This window comes from Lutra lutra, chromosome 7 (genome assembly GCF_902655055.1).
Source record: "Lutra lutra chromosome 7, mLutLut1.2, whole genome shotgun sequence".
Lineage (NCBI taxonomy): Eukaryota > Metazoa > Chordata > Mammalia > Carnivora > Mustelidae > Lutra > Lutra lutra.
In genome coordinates, this window is record NC_062284.1 from 29442315 (window position 1) to 29454419 (window position 12105).

Consider the following 12105-nt stretch of genomic DNA (forward strand, 5'->3'; position numbering starts at 1 on the left):
TTAGAGCCTCCGTTGTCTACTGTGTGCATGGGGGCAAGAGAGCCTCAGGGGCTGGAACACTGTTCCCCAGTTATTGTGAGGCTCACGCGTTCATGGAGGGTGGCTTGGCACAGTGCATATGACTCTTGACTCAGAGGCTTGGGGTTATGGACAGCAGGCCACTGAATGCCGAGCAAGACCTAAATTGGGATGTTCCCTCTGAGACTTTGTCTTCTCCTACAATGCTGATGTTGGAAGAGCCCTCTGGGGCTGGGGTGAAGATGAAGCCTCTGCTGGAGCTGGTTCCTGAAGCCAGTGGCCGCTCAGAAGCGTCTCCCCTCCAGGCAGGTGCTCAGGGGTGCCTGGGGCCCTAGACACCCAGCCAAGTGGAGTCAGGACCTTGCAGGACCACATCTGCACATCCTATGAGCTCAGGGGGCATGGCCTTAGGGCTCGGGCCGCACACCTTCTGCTTCCGTATCCACAGGAGGAAGAACCAGGGAGACACACTGACCTCTGCGTCCTCACCAGGCCATTATTCCAGAAGCTCAGGACAGAGTGAATACTCTGGATTCACCAGGTAGAGAATCATGATGGGAATAGGGATACAACACAGGCTGCTGTGGACTGCAGGGCCTGTGGGCTCCGAGGCAGGTCCATGGAGGACACGGATGGGGAGACTGAGTCTCGAAGGCAGAAGCCTAAGGTTGAACGGAAGCGGGTGCTAGAGCCATGTCGGCGATGGCCTGTACCTCCTTCCTGCCACTTCCTTTCTTCTTGAGCAGACCATACAGCTGCTATTTCCAAATGCAATCATTTCCATCTTCTGGTTCTAACTCGCTCCCAGGACAGCTCTCCTGAAATTGAAAGCCAGTGCACCTGTCCCCCGGACTCTGCCAGCTGCTGGGTTAAACGTCCCATTTATTCAACCATTTTGGCCCCCACCTAGGGTTGCTAGATTCAGCCAAAAAAGTAATTAGTTAATTACTTACTACAGGACACCTAGTTAGGTTTGAATTTCAGATAAACACTAATTTTTTTAGTATAAGTACACCCTGGGCAGTATTGGGGACAAGTTTATACTAAAAATATTCTTCGTTTTCTGAGATTCGAAATTTAACTGGGTGTCCTGTGTTTTCTCTAGTAACCCTATGCACACCCCCACTTCCCGTCCTGGCTAGATCCTCTCTGGAAAGTGCTGGAGAAGGTTCAGGAACATCCCAGGGGCTTGAGTTTGGTTCAGGGTATCTTTAATGGGCAGCCCCTAACCCCGTCACGGCCGGGCATCCACCCTCCCCTGCAGGATGCCTTCCCTCTGTACCAGGAGTTGTGATGGAGCAGGGGCAGAGGGTGCCTCTCCCACCAGGCTTCAGTTCTGGAACGTTCTCTGAGCAGCAACGGTGTTTCTTGTCCCCGCACTCCCATTCCAGCTGAAGCGTGAGCCTGCCCTCTTGACTCCTCTTCCTTGCTATTCATTACCATCACCCGGCCACTTTGCCTTTGTTGCTGAACATCTAGAGCACAACGTATTCTTCTCTTCCTCCCAAAGTGGGAGTTCTGGGAAGGGAGTCAAGGATTTGAGAAGGGCCACTGCAGGGCAGAGCTCCTCGTGGAGTGCCCCCCTAACTCCATGTTCTGATTTTCCACCTGTGGCATGGGTGTGACCTGCTGGACGCCCCAGGCGGTGGCCCCCAGCCTCCTGCAGAAGAGGTCTGCTGCAGAAGGAGTGTTCTAAATATGCCGGCTCAGCCCCTGTGGGCGGGTGTTCAGTGCCCACCTTATGCCAGCAGAGAGCTCAGTGCCAGGTCTGGGGAGGGGCAAAAGCAGAGAGGCCCCTTCCTCCCCCTCCTCCTCCACCTCCTCCCCCTCTTTCTTCTCCCCCGCCCTTCCTCCTTCTCCTCCCCCTCCTCCCCTTTCTCCTCCTCCTCCTCCTCCTCCTCCTCTAGCCGCTTCTCCTGGGGAGGACAGAGGCCAGCCAGGTGGGGCACATGCCAGCTCCGGGAAGCTGGTCCCACAACAGATCTCTCCCCAACACCTCTCTTCACTGGGCCTGGGGGGTGCTCCCTGCTGCAGGCGGAGGGAAGGATCCTGTGAAAGTGATTTATCAGAAGACTCTCCGCAGAGAAAAGAGCAGCAGAACAATGAGGAAGTGGGACCGGGAAGCAAAGAAAAAGCAGCCAAGCCAAAATGTGGCATCAAGCAGAGTTGCACAGAGGGTGACTTTGGCCCAAGCCCATGGGAAGCCAGGGGACACCACAGAGTTGTCCCAATCAGGGGCAAGGGAACTGGAGGGTTGACACCCCTGGTCCTTGAGGGGGTAGATCTTGGGGCACTTCCCATGCCGCCTAGGGCTGGCCTCCAAAAGGGGGAAGGTGTAAAGGCACTGGAGCAGATTAAGGCAGGGAGAAATGAGGAGGGAAGGCGTGGGGGCTGGTGCCCCGTGTGGGTCAGCAGAATGAGGGAGGGGAGGTTGAGTGCCTTTGGGGGGGCCCACCCAAAGCTCACCTCTGTGAGTCTTGAGTTTCCCTCAGGGAAAAGGGTCCCTTAAAAATACAAATACCACCCAGCCTGGGCCCAACCCCTACCCACCCCACATCTCTAGTTCCAAATCTATTTCTGCTTTACTCGAATAACAATAAGCCCATTGTGCACACTTCCTGACTACTCTGCTCTGGAGGGCCCAGAAGAGAGTGGGCAGGTCCCAGGATGGAGGGCCCATCTCAGGCCAGGCACAGTGGGCTGAGCCTGCAGGTGGGAGAAGACCCCGGCCCCCAGGCTTGGCCACCGCTCTTCCACTTCCGACTCAGATGGATGGCTGCCAGGGTTAGGCTGTCGAGGTCCACTTCTGGCGAGAGCTGCAGAAAGCTGAGGACCCGTCTGGGACTTCCTGAGCCCTAACAGTGCACCAGACCCTGGGCTAGGCCCTTTGCATGCTTTCTTTCATTTCCCTCCCGCCCAGCCCCACAATATAGCTATGACCACAAGCCCTTTATTCAGATAAGGAGACCTGAGTGTCTGATCTGAATGGACGGGCATGGCTGCTAAGTGGCTGTGTCCTGTTCAGATCCAGACCTGCCGGAGCGCACGGCTGAGCTCTTCCTGCACCTCCCAGTTCCTGGGGCTGGGAGTCCATGCTGGAGTCCGTAAGAGGCGGAGGGCGCCAAGCTGGGAAGCGTTGGGCCAGGCCCTATAGCTGCCTGGGCACCAGCAAAGCAGACCACACCCAAATGAGAAGTTTTAGAGAAATTATTCATTTAAAAACTCATTTCAGAGTCATAATGGAAAAACTCAGACCCTTGTAGGACTTCCTTACTCTTACTTAGTGGTTTAGGACTAGCTTTATTTTCATTTGCACATGGGAAATGGAGAGTACCTTACTTACTCTTTTCCAGACTTAGGGCTGCTAAGTAAAGGTCTTCCTCTGCCCCTGCCCAGCCCTGGCTCACAGGCCCTGCGGGGAGGAGCCGCTGCCCCAGCCCTGGGGCCCCTTTGTTCACTCAGCACAGATGAACAGTACACCTTCTGTCAGGCAGGCCTGCGCCCTGCATCGGGGATACAACATTTTTCCACTTCCTGATCTGCTCTTGGGGGTGATCATACATACTGATCTGCTTTACACACTGTAAAGAGCTGTGTACTTCACCTCCAAGGACCAGGGGCTGTCTTCCTCTACACCTCCTTCAACACGAAGCCATCCATGACCAGACAGCCTGTCTCCTTCCTCCGAATACACATGGCGCTCTGGCTGGGCCTCCTGTGGCTGTGGACACCCTTCGCTGAGTGCGACAGTTCAGGCTCCCAGGGGAGGAATCAGTGTGATGTTCCAGCATCCAGTCCTGGAATGCCCACCTATGTGGCCCACCTATGTGGCCGCCACTCCGGAAATACCTGCCGGTTCAAGCATTCTGAATCAAGTTGATCTCAATCACTATAGAGCCACAGGGGGGCATGTCTTTCTAAGAGAGGGATGGGGTTACTTGCACAGGTGGGAGAACCAGCAAGACCACTTACCCTCGGCACATGCACCAGGAGATGCTCCTAAGGCCTCCCCGGGCTGGGAGGCAGGCTGCCCAAGCATGGCCAAAGCCCGGTGCTGCATCCAAGCCCAGGCATCATTTGCACAGAGATGCCGGAGCCCTTCTTGGTTGTCCCTGTGTGGGTGGAAGGGCTGGAGCACAGCAGCAGGCAAAACTCCTCCTACTCCAGTGGCTGGGATGAAGGGAGACCTCTAACTCATTTTGTAAAGTACAGCTGAAATGTATTGGGGGTAAGGAGTTTGCTCTCAGATAAGAGCTTCTACATCAATTATGAGTCTCTTCAAATTTCCAGCCTGACCTCCTTGGACAGACCGGCCCACGTTCCCTGGGCTGGTGTGGGAGAGGCCTGAGGCCCCAGCATCATGCCTGACCTTGCCAGGAGCAGGGTCTCTGGATAGGGTTCAAGTGTCTGGCAGGCCCAGCAGAGCGTGGCTGCCTCCAGCAGCTGCCAGCAGGCGTCCAGACTTGAAGGTAGGGAGGCAGAGCGGACTGGCTCATTATGGCCTGGTGTGCCTCCCTGCACCAAGGGCCTGCCCAAGAGCTTCCCAGGAGCCCAGAAGCAGAAGCAGAAGTCACAGCCCTGGGGGGCCATTAAGGGCAAGTCCCTGAGCTTTCAGCCAATTATGTAGGGCAGAAATGCAGAGAAGCTGCCCACACGCTCTACAAAAGCCAGCACCGCCCTTGCTTCCTTCCTCCCTAAATAATTGAGTAATTCACTCCAAAGCCATTAGGACTCCTTCCATTCCCCAATACATATCGAAGGCAGCAAGAGGGTTGGTGTGGAGCAGGGAGGTGGCCAAGTGAAGTGGTGACCAGGAGGTCAAGAGATTGGCTTCTTACAAGGGCTCAAGCAATAAGTAAACGCATCAAGGATGGTGGGGGCCAGATTTGTCGCAGTTGGAGAAGGAAGGTCCAAACATGGAAAGGGAAGAAGCTAGAACAAATCCCGTGGCGGGGGTGGGGAGGCAGTTGGAAATAGAGGTATTGATGAGACTTCAGGCTTTCAATATATAGATCTAGAAATGTGTATAAATATATGCACATACATCCCCACTCTAAAGCTCTGACCATGAACAGGGCCTGGGAAGACAACAACCTCCCCCGTACCCCCACCTCCCCCAACCCCTGCCAAGAACAATGAGCAAACCTAGAAGCCAAATCTGTTTCTAAATGCCATTCTCCACTAAAGGGAACCTGGGCTCTTTGGAAAAAGGGCTGATGCCAGGGCTGGATCAGGAGAAGCAGAGCCTCTGAAGCATCTTATCATTTCAGACAGACAGCAGTCAGACAATGATGGAGACATGTCTATGGGAGACAAGATACTGTCCAGAATATACAAAGAATTCCTCCACACGATGACAAAAAAATCAAACGACCCAGCTAAAATACAGGGAGAGGACTTGAATAGAAATTACTTCAAAGAAGATATACAAACGGCTGGGACTCTGGGGTGGCTCAGTCAGTTAGACATTCGCCTTCAGCTCAGCTCATGATCCCGGTGTCCTGGGACAAAGCTCCACAACAGGGTCCCAGCTCAGTGGGAAGCCTGTTTCTCCCTCTGCCTGCCCCGGCCCCCTTTCTTTGTGCACATGCGCTCTCTTTCTTTCAATAAATAAATAAATAAATAAATAAAGTCTTAAAAAAAAATAAATAAAGACATACAAACAGCCAGCCAGTAAGCACAGAAAAAAAAAATTCAACATCAGTTATCATTAGGGAAATACAAATCAAAACCACAACATACCACCATACATGAGTTAGAGAGGCTGTTATCAAAAAACAGGAAATAACAAGTGTTGACAAGGATGTGAAGAAATTGGAACTCTTTTCCACTGTTGGTGTGGTCACTATGGAACGCAGTAAGGTGGTTCCTCAAAAGACTGAAATAGAATTACTATATGATCCAGCAATTTCACTTCCGGGTAGCTACCCCAAAAAACGTTAAAAGCAGGACCCAAAGAAACTCAAAGGATACTCATGTTCCTAGCAACATTATCCATAACAGCCAAAAGGTGGCAGCGACCCCAGTGTCCCGTCGACGGAAAATGAAGTCTGTACATGTAATTGGGTAGTATTCAGCCTGAAAAAGGAAGGACGTTCTGACATATGCTGTGACATGGATAAACCTTGAAGACACTAGGAGACGTGAAATAGGTTAGTCACAAAAGGACTGATACCGGATGATTTCGTTTATGCAAGGGGTGGAGAGGGGTCCGATTCATAGACACAGAAAGCAGAATGGCAGTTGCCAGGGACTGGCAATAGGGAGCTACTGTTTAAAGGGTACAGAGCTTCAATTTTAGAAGATGAAAAGAATCTGGAGATGGACAGTGTGACAGCACCGCAACAATGTGAATGTCCCCAGTGCCCCCAGAACTGCACACTTTAGTGTTTAAGATGATCAATGTCCTCTTCTGTGTATTCTGTCACAATTAAAAACATGTTTTAAAGGGGCGCCTGGGTGGCTCAGTGGGTTAAGCCGCTGCCTTCGGCTCAGGTCATGATCTCAGGGTCCTGGGATCGAGCCCCGCATCGGGCTCTCTGCTCAGCAGGGAGCCTGCTTCCTCCTCTCTCTCTGCCTGCCTCTCTGCCTACTTGTGATCTTGCTCTGTGTCAAATAAATAAATAAAATCTTAAAAAAAAAAAAAAGAATGTATGAGTCCATATTAACATAAAGAAGTGAATGAATAGGGTGTCTGGCTGGTTCAGTCAATGGGACTCTTGATTTCAGGATTGTGAGTTCGAGCCTCATGTTAGGTGAAGAGATTACTTAAAAATAAAATCTTAAAAAAAAGAAAAAGAAGTAAATGACGACACATGAGAAGAATAGAAAGCTCTTCCTTAGAGTAGAATCCCACCTGAAAAAAAGAGACGAGATCATGGAATCTGAAAGCCACTATTTTGCAACTGTGTAGAAATAGTAATTCAGGCAAGATTCACCAGTGGATGCTGAAACCGTTGGGTAAAATTTTGATGAGAAAGACGATATTTACACAATCTCAAACTCTCTTCCAACCAAATACTTTTTAATGCCTTCTAAATTGGTAAGTGCATTATACTTATTAATTAATTTAACAGTGAGGAAGCCTGGCAGGCAGCATCTTTTTTTTTTTTTTTTTTTTTGGCTGGATACAGTATACTTTATTGATGGTACATGACAAGGTAGGGCTCCCCAAGCCCCTCCCCTTCTTCAGGGAGTCTGGGATGGAAATAGTGGAGGTTGGGAGATTCTCAGTGTTTTGAGGGGTAAGTTAGGGCAGGGATTCCCCAGCAGCTGAGGGCCTCTCTCTTCCTCTTGCTCTGGCTGGGGCTGATGATTCAGGGGGCTCTTACTCCTTGGAGGCCATGTGGACCATAAGGTCTACCACCTGGTTGCTGTAGCCAAATTCATTGTCATACCAGGAAATGAGCTTGACAAAGTGGTCATTGAGAGCAATGCCAGCCCCAGCATCGAAGGTAGAGGAGTGGGTGTCACTGTTGAAGTCGCAGGAGACAACCTGGTCCTCAGTGTACCCCAGGATGCCCTTAAGGGGGCCCCCTGATGCCTGCTTCACCACCTTCTTGATGTCATCATATTTGGCAGCTTTCTCTAGGCGGCAGGTCAGATCCACAACAGACACTTTGGGGGTGGGGACACGGAAGGCCATGCCAGTGAGCTTCCCATTCAGCTCAGGGATGACCTTGCCTATAGCCTTGGCCACACCAGTGAAAGCTGGGATGATGTTCTGGGCAGCCCCTCGGCCGTCATGCCACAGCTTCCCAGAGGGGCCGTCCACAGTCTTCTGGGTGGCAGTGATGGCATGGACGGTGGTCGTGAGTCCCTCCACAATGCCGAAGTTGTCATGGATGACCTTGGCCAGAGGAGCCAAGCAGTTGGTGGTACAGGAGGCATTGCTGACAATCTTGAGGGAGTTGTCATACTTCTCATGGTTCACACCCATCACGAACATGGGGGCATCAGCAGAAGGAGCGGAGATGATGACCCTCTTGGCCCCGCCCTTCAAGTGAGCCCCAGCCTTCTCCATGGTGGTGTAGACCCCAGTGGACTCCACAACATACTCAGCACCAGCATCGCCCCATTTGATGTTGGCGGGATCTCGCTCCTGGAAGATGGAGATGGACTTCCCATTGATGACAAGCTTCCCGTTCTCAGCCTTGACTGTGCCGTGGAATTTACCGTGGGTAGAATCATACTGGAACATGTAGACCATGTAGTTGAGATCAATGAAAGGGTCATTGATGGCGACAATATCCACTTTACCAGAGTTAAAAGCAGCCCTGGTGACCAGGAGCCCAATACGGCCAAGTCCGTTCGCTCCAACCTTCACCATCGTGTCTCGGGCACATGGCTGGCACTGCACCTGAAGATGCAGCTCTCTGTCGTCGGGGAGAGCCTGGCAGGCAGCATCTTAACCAAGTATTAAAAGTTAACATCCCCAGAAATGGGACAGATTGACTGCATTCAAGATGTTAGGAAGCGCAGGAAGCTCACAGCGTCCCTTCCCGGCTCTTCCTGCCAAAACACATAACATCAGATAAACTCAAACTGAGGGACATTCTACAAAACAACCAGACTGTAATCTTTACACATAACCTCAGTTACCTCCTTAAAGACACCGTTTCCAAACGCAGTCACACTAGGGCTAGCGCTTCCACCCGTGAATTTGGAGGACATACAATTCAGCCCATAGCACTACCCAAGTGCCGGTTACCCGTGGAGTGTGTACACAGGGCTATCTTCACACAAGGAAATACTACGCGGCAACAAGAAGGAGCGAACTACTAACACACACAGCAGCATGGATGAGTTTCACAGACACAACGTCGAGCAAACACATCCAGACCCAAAAGAACACGCAGTATAGGATTTCGTGTCCGTGAATGTCAAGAACACATAAAGCTGACCTATAGGGCAGTTGGTCTCATGACGGAGTGGGAGGTCGGCCTGAAAGGAGCATGAGGGAGACTTCAGGGGTACCCAGATGTTGTCTGTCTCAGTCTGAGTAGTACATGTGGGTGCTCATATGTGTAAAAATCAGACCGAAAATGTGGGAGCAACCCACGCCTGCACTGACCCATGAGCCCAAGAACGACATGTACACCCGTAGAGTGGACTATTGTTCAGCCATAAAGAGGAGGGTGATTCTGCCATCCCTGCTATAGCACAGGTGAAGCCTGAGGACATGACGCTAAGTGAAATAAGCACGGCGTGCAAGACAGATATTGGATGATTTCACTTAGAGGAGGTGCCTAGAGCAGTCAGGGTCAGAGAGACAGGAAGTACAATGGTTGCACTGGGGGCTGGGGGCTTCGGGCGAATGGGGAGCTACTGATTAGTGGTACACGGCTTCAGTTTTACCTGATGGAAGAGCCCCACAGGTGGGTGGTGATGACGTCGTACAACCTTAGGAATGTATTTAAAACCACTGAACTGTACACTCAGAAAACTCGCTATAGTAAACATTATGTTAACTATTAGACAGCAATAAAAAATTGGAGAAAAAAAATCAGTCGAGATGTGGCATAAGATGTGGACGATAAATGGCATAAAACCTGTATTTCCTATTAAAAAAAAAAACAAAACAAAGAAATGTGGAGGGTCATGAGCTAAAATGTGATGAGTGTATGTATGGTATGGAAGAGAATAAGAGGGTTTGCGGGAAGAGGCTAAAAAGGAGGCCAGCCCTGGTCCCAGGCCCCCGCAGCAAGCTTGGATTTTTTTTTCCTTGTAAGGAGTTTGGATTTTCCCCCAAGAGCAATGGGAAGCCATCGAAATGGTGTAAGCAGGAAGTGACATGATCACACTGCATTTTCTTTCCTTTTCTTTTTTAAAGATTTTATTTATTTGAGAAAGGGAGAGCCTGAGGGAGGGAGGGGCAGCAGGGAGAAGCAGACTCCCCGCTGGGCGCAGAGCCCCACTCAGGCTCAGTCCCAGGACCCTGCGATCATGACCTGAGCCAAAGTCAGATGCTTAACTGACTGAGCCATCCAGGCGCCCAGACATTGCATTTTAAAGAACTTTCTGGCTGCAGAGGGCTCTGGGGATTAGAGAGATAGGGAGGGAGGGCAGGGCCTAAAGGCAGCTAATCGCTGCTTGCCCTCAAGCCTCTATTGCTGAAGTTCTAGCCCTGTGGCCCTCTGTGCATCTTCCGGACACAGACTGGGTTCGCTCCCCTTGGTGCTGGGCCCGTAACCGAAACTTCCTGTTCTGTGGAATAAATGGCGAGTGAACCTGACACTTCGAATGAAAACAACCCCCAGTGCCTATGACTTGGAGCAAGAGATGAGGATGTTGTCTCACAATGTGGCGGCTGGAGGAATTACATGACGGCAGTTTTAAAAAAAGCATGAATCTAGTGGAATGAATGCATTCCCTGAGGGGAGGACTCCAGAGGCTTTAAGCAAATTGCGTCTGATTTGAGCCCAACTTCCCTCTTCTTGTTGTTGTCTCTGGTATATTTTGAAAAGAATGCAACAAAAAGCTGCACCTTGGGCTGGGAATGCCCAGCTGGGAAGATTGCCGGAGGCAGCTCTGTGAGGAAGGGCATTTGGGGGGAATCCAGCCCCAGACAACCCTTCCCCTCTCCCTGGGCTCCTGGAGACACAGCGCATATACTCTGCCTGGAACATCAGAACAGGCTCAGGCTTCGAGGACAGTGTTATGTACCACGTGGCTAATTTAGCCTGCCTGAGACTCTGTTTCTTCTTCTATAAAATGGGGCTAATGCCTTTCTCGTGGTGTTGTTACCCACAGTAACGGAGATGTTGAACGTAGAACGCTTAGCATAACATCTGGCATTGGAAAATGGTTAGCAAATATTTCCTTCACTCCATTCCCACACCCCCCTCACAAACACATGGTCTGGCCCTGCCCTCTGCAGCCAGATCTTTCTAAGGATCTTGGGCTGAGCAGCTAGTCCCATCACAGTGTGAAATGGCATCCAGCGTTTTTACTTTGGTGGAAGCTCTTGGAGCTGAAAAAGTCTTTGGGTCCCTAAGGAAGAGAGTCCACATGGTAGAAGCCGGCTGGGGAGAGCCTGCGGGCTCAGCCTTCCACAGGTGAGCATCTGTGATCAACCCCGATTAGAGCACCCCGACCCAACCTCTCTCAAAAACACCAGTGGCTCCCCAGGCATTACCCAGGGGATGAAATCCCACCTTGTTTGCCAGGTTCTCAAGGCCCTTAGGGATCTAGCCCCTTCTGCCTTCATCACTCATGTCATGAACATGCCCCAGGCCCTCAGCTCTGTGTCTGTGCCCAGACTGTAACCCACGTCTGGAACACCTTCCCTCACCCTCAGCTTATCCCTACTACTCATCAGCCTTCTAGTTCGAGGCCATTCAGGCCTCTCCTGGAATCCACTTTGCACTTGTTTGTTTCTGTGTTTCCCTGGAGGCTTTGGGCATCTGGCATGCAGGGTCCAGCCTGAACCATCTCCAGGACAGTCAGTGCAGAGCCTCAGTCAGTGCAGAGCCTCACCCAGTGCCGCGGCTCAACACCTCCTTGGAGAGAATGAGAGCTGGGCTTCTAGATCCAAGCGGTGCCCAGATCAGAGCAGTATGGAAGGATGGAAAAGCCAGGGTGCACTGTTCCCATGGGATCCCAGAGGGAATTTCAGAGCTCCCTGTGGGGATGCTAAGCTTTCGTCCCTGGCACACAGGCATGTTGGCTGCTGTCTCTGTGTCTTTTTGGGCTTCGCAATACACAAAGCTAGTTTGTCTATCTCCCATCTGCTAAGCTGCTTGGATGACCTCATCTGGCACGGCACAAAAGAACACTAAAGCAGCAGCTTGCAAAGTGCCCCAGAGACGCTGCAGGCAATGCCTCCACCCATTTCCTTCTAGAACCCAGCCTCTGATCACTCAGCAACGGACCAAGCCAAATACACATGACCATTCTCCTGGGCCCATCCATTGCTCTTTCTTGTCCAGGCTTTGCCTCAGTGATGGAGAAGAAAGATGGAGGCGGTCAGGGAAATCTTCTAGTGGAGGAAGCCTTCAGGTGTTGTTGAAGGAGGGAAAATATGTGGGGAAAGAGCAGGGAGAAGACTGGTGTGTGAGTGAGGATACCCCTGCCTTTTTTTTTTTT

General features: G+C 51.3%; 1 protein-coding gene across 1 annotated transcript; it reads right to left on the reverse strand.

The window, feature by feature from the left end:
* Positions 1-7262: 7262 nt before the first annotated feature.
* LOC125105344 (glyceraldehyde-3-phosphate dehydrogenase-like) lies at positions 7263-8347 on the reverse strand. Its single transcript, XM_047738734.1, has one exon. It carries the CDS (start codon positions 8345-8347, stop codon positions 7346-7348), a length of 1002 nt encoding a protein of 333 aa, XP_047594690.1. The 3' UTR covers positions 7263-7345.
* Positions 8348-12105: the final 3758 nt, after the last annotated feature.